General features: G+C 67.8%; 2 protein-coding genes across 2 annotated transcripts in view; one reads left to right on the forward strand and one right to left on the reverse strand.

Annotated features, from left to right (window-relative positions):
- The window catches only part of CDH15 (cadherin 15), a 37,412-nt gene extending 32,448 nt beyond the window's left edge, over positions 1–4,964 (forward strand). The window contains exons 9-14 of the mRNA XM_073308233.1: positions 689–831; positions 931–1,167; positions 2,733–2,972; positions 3,046–3,182; positions 4,023–4,187; positions 4,746–4,964. Of these exons, the coding sequence (XP_073164334.1) occupies positions 689–831; positions 931–1,167; positions 2,733–2,972; positions 3,046–3,182; positions 4,023–4,187; positions 4,746–4,943 (1,120 nt within the window). The 3' untranslated portion in view covers positions 4,944–4,964. The remainder of the gene's footprint in view (positions 1–688; positions 832–930; positions 1,168–2,732; positions 2,973–3,045; positions 3,183–4,022; positions 4,188–4,745) is intronic.
- A 1,268-nt stretch (positions 4,965–6,232) lies between these two features.
- On the reverse strand, positions 6,233–14,976 carry SLC22A31 (solute carrier family 22 member 31). The gene is given in 10 exon segments (XM_073308234.1): positions 6,233–7,118; positions 7,563–7,674; positions 8,427–8,641; positions 9,082–9,184; positions 9,436–9,581; positions 10,498–10,666; positions 11,784–11,938; positions 12,115–12,218; positions 14,555–14,779; positions 14,781–14,976. Coding segments are annotated over 10 exon segments (1,788 nt in total). The 5' UTR covers positions 14,922–14,976; the 3' UTR covers positions 6,233–6,700.
- Positions 14,977–17,437: the final 2,461 nt, after the last annotated feature.

Raw genomic sequence — 17,437 nt, forward strand, 5'->3', positions numbered from 1 at the left:
GCATACAGTGCACCACGCCCCATAAGGCAAATGAACTTTTCCAGGTGGTCAGTCAGGATCAGATCGTCCAGGGCTCCTCCAGCCTCTGCACAATATACTTGGCAGGGCGTTGAGGTCTAGCAGCTCCGATCTTGGGCTGTGCCCTGGAGTTGGTGCCAAAGAACTTCTTTTTGGACCCCACTTTATGTAGTTAAGCTTGAGTCCTGCTTAGCTCTACCTTAGCCAATCATTTCAAACTAAAGTATTACAAAATAATCCTTTGACCCATCCTAACATATTGCAGAACAATGCTTTACACCTTGCACAAATTAGTTATGCAACAGACAGAAGCAATTACGAAACCATACAGATAAACAATAGAGAAGTAGATACCATAAAGGCAAAACAATGTAGTACGGATTTCACAGGCACACTGCTGCTAAGTGGTTCCTGGCAGACAGAAGGCTGCCAAAGTTTTCTCTAAACAGCCTAGGAGCTGTGTCTTTATCTGGCGGCAGCGGGTACTATTAGGACAGAGGTGCCTCCGTAACAGCCCTCTATTACATTGTTTTGCTATAGAGGGGATGTGACTCTTTGCGTCTCCCCCTCCCTGCCTCCAGCTGCGCACGCCAGGGCAGGGCTCCTGGGATGCCCCCAGAGAGGTTTGGGTTGGTGGCCTAGGCAAATAACTTGGTGTCTCTGCCCGCAGTTACTCCCTGGCCTACGACCCGGCCGACTGGCTGCTGCTGGACCCGCGCTCCGGGAGGGTGCAGACCAAGCGGGAGCTGCCGTGCCGCTCGCCCTTCCTGCAGGGCGGCTGGTACACGGCTGTCATCCTGGCCAGCGATAATGGTGAGCCGGGGGTGCTGGCCCCGCCCTGCAGCCTGGCTGAGCCCCGCCCGCCCTCCCGGTCAGCGTGCGGGGCCCTGACCTGTCGCCCCTTGTCCCCAGCTGACCCGCCACGCACGGCCACTGGTACCTTGTCCATCGAGCTCCTGGAAGTGAACGACCACGGGCCGGCCCTGCTGCCACCGGCGGGCGTCATGTGCAGCGAGCCCAGCAAGGGGCAGGGGCTGCTGCTGAGCGCCACGGACGAGGACCTGCCGCCCCACGCCGAGCCCTTCCACTTCCGCCTCAGCCCCGACGCCCCACAGCTCGCCCGCAACTGGAGCCTCAGCCAGCTCAACGGTGAGGCCGGGGGCCGGAGCGAGCCCCAGCTGCCATCGCTTGCCCATGGCCGGGAGGCGACAGCCTGAGCCCCACTCCACCCCAGCCCGCCTGAGGGGGCAGGACTTGATGGGCCTGGGGTCGGTGGAGCCTAGTGTGTGTGTGTGGGGGGCAAGGGGCTGATCAGTGAGGGAGCAGCAGAGGGGTGGAGCAATGGGGGGTAGCGGGGGGGGGGGGCTGATCAGTGAGGGGGGAGCAGGGACGGATTGAAGAGGGGGGGAGCAGGCCCTGATCGGTGGGGGGGGAGCACGGGCGGATCGAAGAGGGGGGAGCAGGCCCCGATCGGGGGGAGGGAGCAGGGGGCGGCTCGAAGATGGGGGAGCAGGCCCCGATCGGTGGGGGGGAGCAGGGGGCGGATCAAAGAGGGGGGAGCAGGCCCCGATCGGGGGGGGGGAGCAGGGGGCGGATCGAAGAGGGGGGAGCAGGCCCCGATCGGGGGGGGAGCAGGGGGCGGATCGAAGGGGGGGGAGCAGGGGGTGGCTCGAAGAGGGGGGAGCAGGCCCTGATCGGTGGGGGGGGAGCACGGGCGGATCGAAGAGGGGGGAGCAGGCCCCGATCGGGGGGAGGGAGCAGGGGGTGGCTTGAAGAGGGGGGAGCAGGCCCCGATCGGTGGGGGGGAGCAGGGGGCGGATCGAAGAGGGGGGAGCAGGCCCTGATCGGTGGGGGGGAGCAGGGGGCGGATCGAAGGGGGGGGAGCAGGCCCCGATCGGGGGGGGAGCAGGGGGTGGCTCGAAGAGGGGGGAGCAGGCCCTGATCGGGGGGGGAGCAAGGGCGGATCGAAGAGGGGGGAGCAGGCCCCGATCGGGGGGGGAAGCAGGGGGCGGACCGAAGAGGGGGGAGCAGGCCCCGATCGGGGGGGGAGCAGGGGGCGGATCGAAGGGGGGGGAGCAGGGGGTGGCTCGAAGAGGGGGGAGCAGGCCCTGATCGGTGGGGGGGGAGCACGGGCGGATCGAAGAGGGGGGAGCAGGCCCCGATCGGGGGGAGGGAGCAGGGGGTGGCTTGAAGAGGGGGGAGCAGGCCCCGATCGGTGGGGGGGAGCAGGGGGCGGATCGAAGAGGGGGGAGCAGGCCCTGATCGGTGGGGGGGAGCAGGGGGCGGATCGAAGGGGGGGGAGCAGGCCCCGATCGGGGGGGGAGCAGGGGGTGGCTCGAAGAGGGGGGAGCAGGCCCTGATCGGGGGGGGAGCAAGGGCGGATCGAAGAGGGGGGAGCAGGCCCCGATCGGGGGGGGAAGCAGGGGGCGGACCGAAGAGGGGGGAGCAGGCCCCGATCGGGGGGGAGCAGGGGGCGGATCGAAGAGGGGGGAGCAGGCCCTGATCGGGGGGGGAGCAAGGGCGGATCGAAGAGGGGGGAGCAGGCCCCGATCGGGGGGGGAGCAGGGGGCGGACCGAAGAGGGGGGAGCAGGGGGCGGATCGAAGAGGGGGGAGCAGGCCCCGATCGGGGGGGGGAGGGCAGCACTCGGGGCCATCGGGCTGGGGCCAGCGCAGACTCTGGGTGTTTCACGGTGACCCTGTCTCCCCCCCCCAGCGACCCACGCGGTGCTGGTGGTGTTGGCCCCGGTGCCCGCGGGGCTGCACTCCCTGCCGCTCCTGCTCAGCGACTCCGGGACGCCCCGGCAGGAGCGGCCGCAGCTGCTGAACGTCTCCGTGTGCCCCTGCGACGAGGGGGGCAGCTGCCAGGCCGGCACGGCGGCTGCCTCCACGGCCGGGGCGGGGCTCAGCTTCGGGGCCCTGATGGTCATCCTCAGCAGCATCCTCCTGCTCCTGGGTAAGTCACGCGACGGTGACCCCCGCCACCCCCCGCCCGGGCCCGGCCCCACCACCTCTCTCTGTCTCGGCAGCCCTGGCCCTGCTGGCCGCCATCCGGGAGCGGTGCCACCGGCCCCCGCGGCACGAGGGGCTGCTGCAGAGCTCGCGGGACGACCTGCGCGACAACATCCTCGCCTACGACGAGCAGGGCGGGGGCGAGGAGGACCAGGTGAGCGGGCGGGGGGCAGCCCCCTCACCAGCGCCCCAGGGCCCGGGCATGCGCCAGGCAAACCAGCCACACACTTCGCTGCTGCCGGTGCCCCTCGGCCCTGCCCCACAGCCCCCGCCAGTGCCCCTCGGCCCTGCCCCACAGCCCCCGCCAGTGCCCCTCGGCCCTGCCCCACAGCCCCGCCCGCCCCAGCCCTGCCCCACAGCCCCCGCCAGTGCCCCTCGGCCCTGCCCCACAGCCCCCTGCTAGCCCAGCCCCACCTGCCCCAGCCCTGCCCCACAGCCCTCGCCAGTGCCCCTCGGCCCTGCCCCACAGCCCCCTGCTAGACCAGCCCCGCCCGCCCCAGCCCTGCCCCACAGCCCCCGCCAGTGCCCCTCGGCCCTGCCCCACAGCCCCCTGCTACCCCAGCCCTGCCCGCCCCAGCCCTGCCCCACAGCCCCCACCAGTGCCCCTCGGCCCTGCCCCACAGCCCCCTGCTAGCCCAGCCCCACCTGCCCCAGCCCTGCCCCACAGCCCTCGCCAGTGCCCCTCGGCCCTGCCCCATAGCCCCCTGCTAGCCCAGCCCAGCCCAGCCCCGCCTGCCCCAGCCCTGCCCCACAGCCCCCGCCAGTGCCCCTTGGTCCTGCCCCACAGCCCCCTGCTAGCCCAGCCCTGCCCCTCACTCCTGACCCACAGCCCCCTGCTGTCCCCAGTCTCTCCTGTTTAGGGGGGACACATACCATATTACCCCAGCCTGGGCAGCCCCAAACTGCCCCTGCCCCGTGCAGCCAAGCGCCCCCAGCAGGCAGGGACCTGCTCATCAGCTGGCCCCGGCAGGCACTAAAGTGCTTCTCTCCGCAGGGCGCCTATGACATAAACCAGCTCCGCAACCCCGACTTCTTCCCCCCACCCTGCCCCCGGGGCAAGCAGCCGATCCGGAGAGATGCTCCCTACAGCTATGCCACCCCCCCGTATCCACGCAAACTGCCCGCCAGCCCCTCTGACATCGAAGACTTCATCAATGAGGTGAGTGGGGTGCCAATGGCATGGGCTGGGGCTGCTCCCAGCTGGCCCCGGGCCGCTCCTGCCAAGCTGGAACAGGTCCATGGGCCAGCTGGGCCGCTCTGCCAGCCCCGGCACCCCCACTCGGCCGAGCTCCCCCAGGGCTGGTCTGCTGGCCCCAGGGCCCTATGCAGCTGGCTTCCTGCCCCGCGGGTATTACTTGTCCAGCATCCAGACCGGGCTAGGCACCTGCCAGGACAGACCCAGCCCTCCCGCTCAGGGCAGGGGCTAATCCTGGCGCAGGAGGGAGGGCATTGGGGTCCCACACCACACTCAGGCTGTGACTGGCTCGACGTGGGTGGGGCTTGGGGCTCCCATGGGCACCACGGGGCACCCAGGCTCCGACTGAGGTGGCTGGGGCAGGCCACGCACTGGCTGGGGGGGGCCGAGCTAGGGTATGGAGACAGGTGCCTGGCCCCGGGGCTGCTTTGCTACCACTAGCCAATAGCTGCCGGCTCCTGCAGCTGCCCCCTCGGATCCAGTGCCCCCAGCCAGGCCTCACAGCCCTTCCTCCTGCCCCAGGGGCTGGACGCGGCCGACAGCGACCCCAACGCCCCCCCCTACGACACAGCCCTCATCTACGACTGCGAGGGCTCCGGCTCCGTGGCTGGCTCGCTCAGCTCCATCGTGTCCAGCCTGACGGACGGCGACCAAGATTATGACTACCTCAGCGAGTGGGGGCCGCGCTTCCGCCGGCTGGCAGACCTGTACGGGCACTAGGGCTGGGGCAGGGAGGGGTCTCAGGGGTTGGGGGGGGATCCTGGGAGCAGGGCCCTGCCCAGCGCTGGCAGAGCCCGGGAGCAGCCTCCTCTGCAGGACCCGGCTATAGCTGCGGAGCCACGAGCAGCAGCCACCTGCACAGCACCAGCCTTTGGAACAACCTGCGTTTAAACAACAAAGCCAGCCCGGGGCACAGGCAGCCCCCCCACTGGGGGGGGAGGGTGTGGCTGGGAGAACCAGCTTCTCAGGCCTGCCTCTGCCCACGCACCAGAGCCAGGAGGGTGCAGGGATGTGAGAACCGCACTGAGACCCGCACGTCCGGCTTGACCTGCAACAAGCACCGACCAAGCTGCAAGGGGAGGCTCCCTGCCCAGCCGCCGTCCAAAGCCCAGAGCAGCACACGTGGCAGAGGGCTCAGCCAGCATTAACTTTAGCCTGGCGCTCAAAGGGCAGGCTGGGGAGCACGAGGTGGAGCACAGGGGCAGGGCTGGCTATAGGGGAGGTACGTTCTGCAGCAGGGCTCAGGGCTCCCTTACAGCAGACAGAAGGGGCAGAAGCTGGCTGGGAGAGGGCAGAGAACACAATGCTCGGGGGGTCGGGGTCCAGGGAGCTCAGTGCAGGAAGAGGAATCAAGGCTGAAGCCACATAGGAGGGCACTTCCTAGAGCCCCCGAGGACAGCCAGGGCCCCATGCCAGGCTGTGGGCCCGGCAGGAGAATGCCCTGGAACAGCTACCGGCCAGGGGAAAGCCAGGTCCTGCAGAGGCACCCAGCAGGGGGAATTGCCCAAGTGAGGCTGCAGGAGGGGCAGGGCAGGGGGGGAAGCAGTAGCAAGGCACAGCTGGTCTGGGCCTGGCAGTGCCGGACAAGCTGGAGGGAGCAGGGCAGCAGTCATGCATGGAAGGGGCCCCAGTCCGAGCCACCCCCCAGGCCCTGCCTGGCTGGGGCGCTCAGGGCAGGGACAGCACCAGGCTGGGACCTGATGAGGGGAGAGCTGTGCCAGGTCCAGGAGGCAGGGCTCTGCCCCATGGGGAGGTTCTTACACAAGTGCCAGGTGAGAATCCCCCCATGGCAACCCCCAATAAAGAGACTTGGAGCACAGTACTGGCTGGAGCCGGGTGCTGCATGGGCAGGGGCACCTGCCAGCGGAAGGGGAGTGAAGCGCCGCTCCTGGGCTCAGCTGTGGGCCCTGGGCTGAGGGGGCTGCCCCATGCTAGGCCAGGGCAGGGGCCCCGCAGTCCAGCCTCCTCCCCACAAGGCCCCTGGAGAGAAAACAGAACCAGGCCCAGGGTAGAAATAAGGCACATTTTATTGGTGAGCCACTCACCTGGCCAGGAGGCACAGGGACTGGTGTTCCCTAAGCCAGGAACCCCCACTTGCAGCCGGGCTCCTTAGGAGGGGGTGGGGGGCACTTTCTCTTCCAGGCCCCGCTCCCTGCAGGGCTGGTATGCAGCAGGGGTTGTGGGAGCCCCCAAACACCCCAGTGAGGCAGGGGACAGCCAGTACAAGGCTGCGCATGGCACGTTAATCACTCCAGGGCCCAGCACGGTGCACCTCCATGCGAGCAGAAGGGAGCCGTGGATTAGCACCTGCTGCCCGGAGACAGGCATGGAGGCTGCACCGGTGCGATGGACCCTAGGAGGCACGGCACACAAACAACACAGCCAGCTGGCACCGGAGACCCCTGCAGCCCCAGGGCAGGTAATGCTGGGTGCTGCCCCCCGCCCCCTGGGCACAGTCCACAGACAGCCCTGCTCAGCTATGTCTCCTCCTGTGGGTCACCGCCTGGGGCAGGCTCCGGCAGTAGCTGCCTGTCCCGCGGGGGGGTGCGCCGGTGGGATCTCAGCATCCTCTTGGTGGCAGTGACGAGGTGGGCATAGTCCCGGGCCTCGCAGGCCTGGCCAGCGCTGCGGGGCGAGAGCAGAGGCAGGTGGTCCCTGCGGCGGGAGGAGCGGAAGAGCGGGGGCCGGCGCTGACTCTCACCATCCTGCAGCGACTCGGGCAGGCCCTTGCCCTTGCTCTCGGGCAGCAGCATGATGCTGAGCACGGAGAGGATGGCGAAGGAGGCGAAGACCACGTGGTGCAGGAAGAAGCCCCGGTTGTTCTGGATGTCCATGATGGGCCCGGCTGCTTTGCCCACGAAGCTGGCAGCCATGATGAGGCCCAGCCAAGCACCCCTGCAGCAGGGGGACACAGACCAGGCCCTCACCGGGGGACAGCACCTCCTGACCAGAGCACGGGCATGCCACAGCCCAGCGTGGCAGCTGGGGCGGCCTGAGAGCTGGGCTGGGCCTGGCCCCTGCCCGGGCAAGCCGCCGAGCACCATGTGGAGCAGCCACCAGGCCTGGCCGTGTCCTCCCAGTGGTGGGGCATGGGCTGGCTGGGGCAGGAGGACATGGGTCATGCCCCATGGGACTCTGCCATGACATCCAGGCTACGGTTTGGTTGACTCAAGGGCAGCCCCCAGGCACTGGATCAGAGTGCAGGAAGCTGGCTCTGGTCCTAAGGGGTCCCCCTTGAGACTTAGTACCCACCCCCCAGGAAGCCAGTGCACCCCCCCACCCCTTCCGGGGCCTGCATTATGCACTAGCCCATGGCTGCCGTGAGTGCTCGTCTCCTACCTGACCACGGTGGGAAGGACCTCACTAGCAAAGAAGATGCTGAGCATGGTGACAGCCTGCGAGCATGCGATGCCCACGACAGAGAGGGTCAGGATGATCCAGTTCAGCAGATCTGGGGCGGGAGTGAGGGAGCAGAGTGAGCGCAGGCCACAGCCTGGCTAGCTGGGGCCTTGGGTGCAGGTGGGCTCCAGCCTGGCTCCCGACAGATTTACAACACCGGGGTTTTAAGCCCTGCCTGGTGAGTGGGGCAGGGAAGTACCCATGTGCCAGCCCAGGGAGACTGCCAGCAGCCGCTCCCTGAGCAGGACAGAGTGGGCGTATCTGTCCAGCCCATTTCAAGATCAGATGCTTTGGGGACTTCCACAGGGAGCTTGAGATGAGGTGCGCTTGGCCATGAGCTCAACGACCACAGGCAGCTACCAGGAGAAGGACACCACCCCCCCACCATCCACCCCTGGGCAAGGGGCTGAGCACACCCCCAGGCCCTCCCAGCAGATTCCTTGGCTCTCACCACCCCAGAGGGACTAACTCCATGGCTGCGGGTGGTGGGGGAACTAGCCTGCAGCAGGAAGCCAGGTGGTTTGGAGTCCCAGGCTCGCAGCATGACTTACCCAGCTGGGGAAGCCCAAGAGCCAGTCCTAGGAATGGCTGGGGTGGCTTGCCCTGCCCTGGGGTGCTCAGGGACTGGGTGAGCAGCCGAGCACGAGTGCTGGTTCGCAGTTACCGGGAGACCCGTGGAGCTCGCTCCTCCCCTTCCCAGGGACCGGCGCCAGCATGCAATGGGGCAGAACTGCTAGTCCCCGTGGGCCGGGGCAGGGGGCTGAGCAGCAGGGGAATGGGCCAGGCCAGGCCCCTGCCCCTTACACTGTGTCAGGGCCAGCAGCAGCAGAGAGGCGATGCCGGTCAGGATGGTGCAGAGCAGCAGGATGGGGCGGCGCCCGAAGCGGTTGACGGTGAGGCACAGGAAGAGGCAGGCCGCGACCTCCAGCGCCGCCAGCAGGAAGTAGGAGAAGTAGAACTGGGGGCGGTAGGGAGCCAGGTTGCGGGTGAAGCAGTGCCGGATCCCGCTGCCGATGAACCTGCAGGAAGGGCAGGGGGCGTTGTCCTTGGGGAGGGCAGCCGAAGGGCGACCTAGCTAGGGCACGCGATGCGAGCTGGGAGGGTCTCAGCCTGGCCACCGGGCGAGCTCTGTGCCCATCTCTCACCACCATGCAGCCTGCACAAGCAGCTCTGCTCAGACTCAGGGAGAGCCGGGGGAGGCGGACTGGAGTGAGGGACAGCAGCAGAGCTGTGCTGGGGGGAGCTCAGGGCTGGGGCAGCGGGGAGCGTTTGAGGGGGGGCTCTGGACTGAGAGGCATCAGCAGAGCTGTGTGCAGGGGGGAGCCCAAGGCTAGAACAGCAGGGGGCTGGGAGCAAGGCTGCCCTGTGGCGTGCCCAGGAGAGCCAAGGTGGAACAACGTGGAGCAGGGAGGCCCATGGTCCAGCCATTCCCTGCCCGCAGCGCGCGGTGGGTCCTTACGCCGTGAAGCCGAGGATGAGGCCGTTTCTCCAGATGACCCGGGTGCTGAAGACCTCGCCGAGCGTGTGATAGCATGGCAGCGGGACCAGGTCGCACTCCAGCTCTGGGGGCACAAGAGGAGCGCGGTCAGCCCAGCTCCAGGGCAGAGCCAGCAGGAGGGACGGAGCCAGGAACGGCAGGACCAAGCGCGTTAGCGTTTCAGCCAAGGCTGGGGGGTGGAGGGACAGGGAGGAGCAGCAGGTTCGGACTGGGGCGGGGAGTGCCCACAGCACAGGGCTCAGCCTGACTTCGACCCCGGCCTCTCCCAGGTCGGGCCCCATGGACGCAACTGGGGCCCTCGGGCCCAGCGCTCACCTGCTAACAGGTGCTCCTGGCTGTAGAATTCGTCCTCCAGGGTCACGCCGTTGCCCTCAGCAAGGGCCCGCAGACCCTTCCTGCCCTTCTCCAGCTGCCGTGTGGCCAGCAGCCAGCGGGGTGACTCTGGGAACAGCGACGGGCAGCTGGAGGGAGAGCGTCACCAGGGTCACCACAGGCCCAACTTCAGCACCCAGCTACACAGAACCCACTCCCACGACAGACCCCACCGTGCCAGGCGGGGGCAGCTCTGCAGGGAGTCCCCCCAGGCGAGGGACGGTGGCACCCGGGAGGCAGAGATGGCACCAATCCAGGCCAGGCTCAACTGTGACCCATCTCAGCCATCTGCTCTGCACAGTCTGGGGTGCACTCAACCCCGGGAACCGGACAGGGAACCTGCACAGGCGGCAACAGGCTCCTGCATCCCCCCAAACCTGGGGCCAGCAGCGCAGGGACCCACCCGCTGCTCCTGCCCCCCAATGGCTGCTCCCTGCCACGGGTCCACTTGAGGAAGTGGACATCCCCGTCCAGGGCTAACTGGGCCCCTGCTCTCTCTGCCACCCCCACGCCCTGCAAGCCCCAGGTCTGATCAGGCCACAAAGCTGAGAGCCAACCTGGAAAATAAATTAACCGTGTTTAATCTGCGTGGAGCAAATATTTACCTCCAGCCCCATACATTCCAGGGCCCCTTCAGAGGCAGCCGGCGCCGCACTTGAGCTGAAGGGCCTGGGGAGCGTTTGACCCAGCCGCAGTCCCGGCGTCGCTGCCAGCTGGTTTCACCGTCACTGGGACGTGTGTGCGGGGAGGAGGTGGCGCTGCCCATGTTCTCTGTGGGCTGCTCATCCCACAGAGCCGGGGGCTTGGGTCCCTGCCAGCACGTCCGCTCCGGCGCAGTGGGCTGTACAGGTCAGGGACGGCTGGGGCATGATGGGGTCCAATGCCTCAGGGTAGGGCTCTCCCCCCGAGCCACTCCAGCTCCTCGGCCATCTTCCCACAGGTGTGCAGCAAAGCCAGGCTGGGCCTGCCCGCCCCCAGCCCGCCCGCGGCACAGCCGGTCCTTACCCCCAGCAGGTTGCCAGCAGAGCCAGCGTCAGCGTCACGACCCCCTGCAGCAGCCGCCACTGCCGACACAGCACCGCCAAGCCCGGCAACAGCAGCTTCCCGGCAACCCAGAAGAACCCCGCAACCATGACGACCATCAGCCGGTGGGGAGGGTCGCACAGCTCCAGCCCTGGGGTGGGGAGACAAAGGCGGACCGGGGGTCTAAGACTGAGTGGGGAGGGTCGATTCACACTGCATCAGGCCGACACCCGGCAGGCCACGGGCAGCTCCGCACCAAGGCGAGCACGGGGCAGGGGCACAGTGGGGCCAGCTCCCTGCAGGGACTGCCACCCTCTCTGCTCCCAGCCTGACCTGACTGACAAGGGGCGCTGCAGAGTCAGGCTCCCCCACAGCCCCTGGGAGCCTGACCTGACTGACAAGGGGCGCTGCAGAGTCAGGCTCCCCCACAGCCCCTGGGTCACCTCTTCAGAGCAATGCACAAGCAAGAGCCTCTTGGGGCTGCGGCCTGGCCCCCACTGCAGCCCTGGGCAACGTGGGAGCAAACACAGCCCCGTGCAGCTCAGCTCGCACGGGGGCCGACTCCCGCGGTGACGGTGCGCTCTCCCCGCTCCCCGGGGCTGCAGCAGACACCCCTAGCCTCCGGCTCCCTCCTGGCCACCACTCCCCGCCGAGCAGGAGACCGTTAGCCGGAGTCCCAGGCAGTTATGCTGGTGTTTCAGCGACATACCTGGGCATCATGCACTACACAGCGGCTGCTCCGTGAACCAGCAAGAGGCCATACAGCCCAGGGTCACGTCACCCATCTGCCCCTAGGGCTCCAGCCAGGAGGGGGCAGGACAATTCCTCATCCTGTTCTGAACCCCGCCCCTTGCTGATCAGCTGGAGAATAACAATGCCCACCACATGGAGGGGTTACACTGGCAGGCGACCCTGGGATGGGGCAAGGACACGTCACCCCAGACCAGACCCAAACTGAGCCCAGCTGGGCTCTCCACTCCCTGGCCGGCAGGGGGGGGGGACGGGGTGAGATAAGCTGCAGAGGTAATTACTTAGACCATTGGCTCTTGGGGGCAGGGACAGCTGGTCTGTTCTGTGTTCGTACAGCACCTAGCACCATGGGGTGCCGGTCCACGTCTGGGACCCCGAGGCGCAACGGTAATACAAATGACGACTACTGTAAAAGCCAGGGCAGGGGGCCACATGCACAGGGCCATGGAGCTCCACGGGGTTCCCTCTCCTGGAGCAGAGAAGGGGCGCCAGGTCGGCGGCGGACCAAGCGGACTCACTCGCGACGTAGAGGGAGAGGAAGGTGCCAGCCAGCGCAGCACCGAGGAGGAGCCGCAGCGACAGCAGCATGAGGTAATTCACTGCCAGCGCCACACCGATGCCCAGGGGAACCGCCAGAACCAGGGAGAAGACGAAGGTGGCACGGCGGCCAAACCTAGAGAGGAGAGCCAACAGCAGTGAGCTGGGCAGGGGTCAGACACAAAACAGCCCCCCACCCCGGGCACACATCAGGGCTGGACACAAACCCAAGGGGCAGGGCTGGTTATGGACAATGCTGCATCTGGCCGGGTGGGAGGGTCTGATCGGGGCCCGTCATGGCTGGTGCTTTACCTGTCGCAGGCCAAGCCGAGTGCAATGCAGCCGCCGAGCCAGCCCAGCAGGTAGGTGGTCTGTTCGAGTGGCACCTTCCAGCGATCCGAGCACACCAAGTCCCACTGCGAGAGGAAGGAAGCGTGAGCCACGGAGTCCTTGATGCTGCCCTGAATGGGCCTAACACGTGGGGGGGCCTGAACAGGCCACTTAGGGGACACCACGTCCACCACTGCAATGCAACCCCCGCTGGGCTGGACCCGTGCAGCTGTTTAGCTGGCACACTGCTCAGAGGTTTCGGGCAGGAAGTGAGAAGATTCCCAGGCCCAGGTGAAACCACAGGGGGAGGTTAGAGAAGACGCGCTATCTCAGAGTAACTCTGTCCCATCCAGAAGGCAGGACCCCCCCAACAGCACGTGGATTCTGGCACCACAGCCCAGTACAGACTCCAAGGGGTGAGAGCGTTTCCTCCAGCATCCCAGACCAGAGCCATTTCCTGCACTGCCCTGGGGTTTCCCATCCAACCACTGATCAGGTCTGACCATGCTTAGCTAGCCAGGTCAGACAGGCTCTCTGCCCAAGGCGGTAGAGCAGAGGCAGGACGGCCCTGAATGCAAGGCAACCTCCACTCAGTCTGCCATGCAAGTCCATCCCTAACAAACAGGGACCTCCTCCCCAACCCTGCACCGAGGGAACCAGCTGCACCCTGAATGCAGGTGCCCCTGGGGGTCAGTACAACTGGCATCTCCTCTCCTCTCCCCCTGCTGCCCAGGGATGGCAGGGAACACCTCGTCCCTGGAAAACTGTCTCTGCCAGCAAGTGCAGAAGCAGCAGCCAACAGGGAAGGAAGTAACTGCCTGGGACAAGCGACTCCTCCCCCCGCTCCCCCAAGGCATTGCTGGAGAAGCAGAGCCTGGCCAGGGGGATGGAGCACCCCCACCAAGCACAGGAAGACCAGGAGCTCTCACCCAGGGCTCTGTCCATCCACCCGCTCCAAGGCTCAATCTCCTTCCCCCTGCACACAGCCCCCATGGAGCACAGACCCTCGCAGCACATCCGGCCTGGGCAGCAGCAGGTGCATCTACTGCCCAGCGCGGTATCTGTCTGGGGGTCTGCACGCAGAGAGCGCCAGGGGCCGGTCCATTGCTGGGGGGGGGGGTCGCCAGCCAGCTCAGCATCCTCACCCCACGCATGGACACCTGGGCAGCGCTACCCCCAGCCAGGGCACAGAGACATGGGGGGCCAGGCAGCAGAGAGCTTTCCCCTGCCATCTGCCCCCCCCAAAGCCAGCTCACCCCCTCCCCGGGACAAGCCCTCCCCCGCTATTCGCCACCACCCCAGGGACAGTGCCTCCCTCCAAACCTGGCATCACCCCCCCCAGCCCCCCACCTCAGGGGCCCCCCCCCGGCCCGCCCGCGCCCCCTCCGCCTCAGGGCCCCCCCTGCCGCCCCCCCTCCGCCCGCTCGCCCCCCCTCCGCCTCAGGGCCCCCCCTGGCCGCCCGCTTCGTCCCCCCCCGCCTCAGGGCCCCCCCCCCGGCCGCCCGCTCGTCCCCCCCCCGCCTCAGGGCCCCCCCCCCGGCCGCCCGCTCGTCCCCCCCCGCCTCAGGGCCCCCCCCCCCCGGCCGCCCGCTCGTCCCCCCCCCGCCTCAGGGCCCCCCCGCCCGCCGCCCGCTCGCCCCCCCCCGCCTCAGGGCCCCCCCGCCCGGCCGCCCGCTCGCCCCCCCCCGCCCTCAGGGCCCCCCCCCCCGGCCGCCCGCTCGCCCCCCCCCGCCTCAGGGCCCCCCCCCCCGGCCGCCCGCTCGCCCCCCCCCCGCCTCAGAGCCCCCCCCCCGGCCGCCCGCTCGCCCCCCCCCCCGCCTCAGAGCCCCCCCCCCCGGCCGCCCGCTCGCCCCCCCCCGCCTCAGAGCCCCCCCCCCGGCCGCCCGCTCGCCCCCCCCCCCGCCTCAGAGCCCCCCCCCCCCGGCGCCCGCTCGCCCCCCCCCCCCCGCCTCAGAGCCCCCCCCCCGGCCGCCCGCTCGCACCCCCCCCCCGCCTCAGAGCCCCCCCCCCGCCTCAGAGCCCCCCCCCCGGCCGCCCGCTCGCCCCCCCCCCGGCCGCCCCGCTCGCCCCCCCCCCCGCCTGCCCGCTCGCCCCCCCCCCGCCTGCCCGCTCGCCCCCCCCCCGCCTGCCCGCTCGCCCCCCCCCCCGCCTCAGAGCCCCCCCCCCGGCCGCCCGCTCGCCCCCCCCCCGCCCGCCCGCTCGCCCCCCCCCCCGCCTCAGAGCCCCCCCCCCCCGGCCGCCCGCTCGCCCCCCCCCCCGCCCGCCCGCTCGCCCCCCCCCCGCCCGCCCGCTCGCCCCCCCTACCCGCCTCAGAGCCCCCCCCCCCCGGCCGCCCGCTCGCCCCCCCCCCCGGCCGCCCCGCTCGCCCCCCCCCCGCCTCAGAGCCCCCCCCCCGCCTCAGAGCCCCCCCCCGGCCGCGCACCTGGGTGACCGGGCTGGAGCGCAGCCCGGCGGCGGGCAGCTCGTAGTCCCAGCCGCGGGTGCAGGGCCCGGTGCGGTTGGGCCCCGCGGCGCCGGGCGCGTAGCGGTAGAGGAGGCAGCGGCTCCAGCCCGCGGGGCCCCGCGGCACCGAGGCGTTGAGCAGCGCCCGGCCCGAGAGGTTGCGCAGCGCGGGCGGCAGCAGCGCGGGGTCCGGGCGGCAGCGGTGGGGCGGGCGGCGCCGCCAGCAGCAGCCCCGCGAAGAAGCCCAGCGCCAGCGCCGCGTTGGGGGCCCAGCTGGCGGCCGCCAGGAGCCGGGCGCGGCGCCCGAAGCCGCCCGCGGGCCGCAGCAGCCGCGCGTCGAACTCCATGGGCCGGGCGGGCCGGGCAGCGCCGCGCCGGGCCGGGACACCGGCCGCTGGCCCCGCCCCCGTCGGGCTAAGCCCCGCCCCAGTCGGGCTAAGCCCCGCCCCGCCCGGCCAGGCCCCGCCCCCCCGTCGGGCTAAGCCCCGCCCCGCCCGGCCAGGCCCCGCCCCCGCCGGACTAAGCCCCCGCCCCCCCCCCGCCGCACCCCGCAGAATCATAGAGGATTGGGGTTGGACGAGACCTCAGGAGGGATCTAGCCCAGTCTCCAGAGACACCCCCCCCCCGGCTGGGCCCAGCCCCCCGCTCTGAAATGGGGCGAGGGCCCCCCGGCTCAGGGCTGCGCCCAGGCCACCTTCTGGTTGGCAGAGCCTTGGGGTGCCAGTGACGTGTGTGGGGGGGTCAGGAGCGGGGGGATCAGCGCTGAGCCCCGGAGAGGAAAGGGAAGCTCCCGGGCTCGGGGTGCTGATAAGCCGCTAATAGGGAAGGAGGTGCAGAAAGGGCCCAGCCCCCGGCAAACACCGGCCCGGCTAAGACCCTGAGGAGAGAGGGCACCAGGGGAGGGGACTGAGATGGCCCAGGCCTGTCCCAGCAAAGAGCAGCCCCAGCCAGCCTGCGGGAGGAAGAGCTTGTGACTTGGAAGTGGACCAAATCCTTGGGAGCTGGAGGTTGCCCCTTTAGGGGGGGTGGTAATTCCCCTGCACGCCCCACCCTGGATGGGCCACCCCTCGCCCGCAGCTTGATAAGCCGAGGGGGATGCTAGGGCAAGCAGGGTGCTGGGGCCAGATCTCTCCCCTCCACCCACCTTATTGAACGGGCCCAGCCCCCCTCTCTGTTAACCCAGGGAGCAAATACAGAGTCAGGCTCCAAACCCACCCAGCTGCACCCCGTGCACATTAGAACGGGCCTGGGTTCAGTGGAGGCCAGTAATTGGGAGGAGAGATAGGTCAGTGGTTTGAGCATTAGCCTGCTAAAACCATGGTTGTGAGTTCAATCCTTGAGGGGGCCATTTAGGGATCTGGGGCAAAAATTTGGATTGGTCCTGCTTTGAGCAGGGGGTTGGACTAGATGACCTCCTGAGGTCCCTTCCAACCCTGGTATTCTATGAATTCCCCATAACAGCTCCACTGAGGTGACACGCTATCGAAATCACACTGCGAACCAGCACTTCCAGCAGACCTGCCTCCTCTGCAGGCAACTGCTGGGGCGTGTCTCAGCTGCAGCATCCAGGCCCAGCTCCTCAGAGCAATTTGGGTGCCTACTTCCCATTGATTTCCATGGCAGCTAAGCACCTTTGAGGATCTGGCCCCTAGTGATTCATGTGAACTGTATTATTTAGTTTAGAGGCTTCTCAGAGTTACCTTGTGCTCTTCACCCCTTCCCCCCATCTGTCTCGCTCCAGCTGTTGTCTGACACTCAGCTTGTAAACTCCTTGGGGGCAGGCCTGTCTTTCTGTACAGCATCTAGCACCATGGGGCCAAGATGGCTAGATACTACTGCAATACCACTAATGACTCTCAGTGGTGCCCCTCCCATGGCTGGAAGGGGACTGGCCAGCGCCCTCCAAGCATTATCTGCTTTATTCCCTTGCCTGGGCTCTGTGAATCCCAGCATTCACACTGCCTGGCTGGAGCCCCCTTCGTGTACTGCCTCATCTGTGCAGCGCAGGCGCAGCTGAGTGCTGGGAACATGGTGAGATTTGTCTGACAATGTCTAGGGAGTCCAGCTGAGATGGGGACCCATCGTACCAGGCACCACACAAACAACAGATATTCCCTCCTCTACAGAGCTTGCAATCTAACTAGGCTGCCTTAGGTAGCTTGCTTGGTACTCTGGTTAGCTGTGCTGCCTTCACAGCAACATACACTGGTAGGAGTAGGACCTACCAAAAGTGACTGGTTGGGCCAGCTTGTGCATTGCACACAGGCAGTTGTGTGCAGAACGGGGCTTACAGTGCTGCTGGCACCTTCTGAGGACACTCATGGCCCTGAATTTCTGGGCAGCAAACAGGCTTTGGACATGTTGCACCAGGTAAGAGCTTTAAGATGGGTGCATCCAAGAGCCCAGTCTCCCAGCATCAGTGCAGTGTGACTGACCAGGCTTGCTGCTGACCAGGTCTTGCTGCTTCATGAAGCGTAGTGAGCGCTCATGGATGATGAAGGAAGGGGGCCCTTGTGCTTGGTTCCTTTGGGCAAAGAGCAGCCCTGGGCAGGGCACCGAACCTTAGCACAGAGCTTCTCCCCTGGGACAGCAAAGTGAAAGTCTACAGGCTGATGAGCTGAATTCATCCTTCCACAGCCTTTGAAGCTTTCTGCTCACGGGTGGAGGGGTGTGTGGGGTGCCCAATGCCCAAGCCACATGATGCAAAGGCTGGGTCAATCAGCATACACATGCATTCAGCCTAAGTTTTGGCTCTGGGGACAAATAATCGGGTGCTGCGGGTAGGTTGATTGCAATAGGTTTAAATAGATCCAATAGGACTTGGCAATGAAAATGCAGCCTGGCACCATTCACCAGATCTAAG

This window comes from Lepidochelys kempii, chromosome 12, assembly GCF_965140265.1.
Source record: "Lepidochelys kempii isolate rLepKem1 chromosome 12, rLepKem1.hap2, whole genome shotgun sequence".
NCBI lineage: Eukaryota > Metazoa > Chordata > Testudines > Cheloniidae > Lepidochelys > Lepidochelys kempii.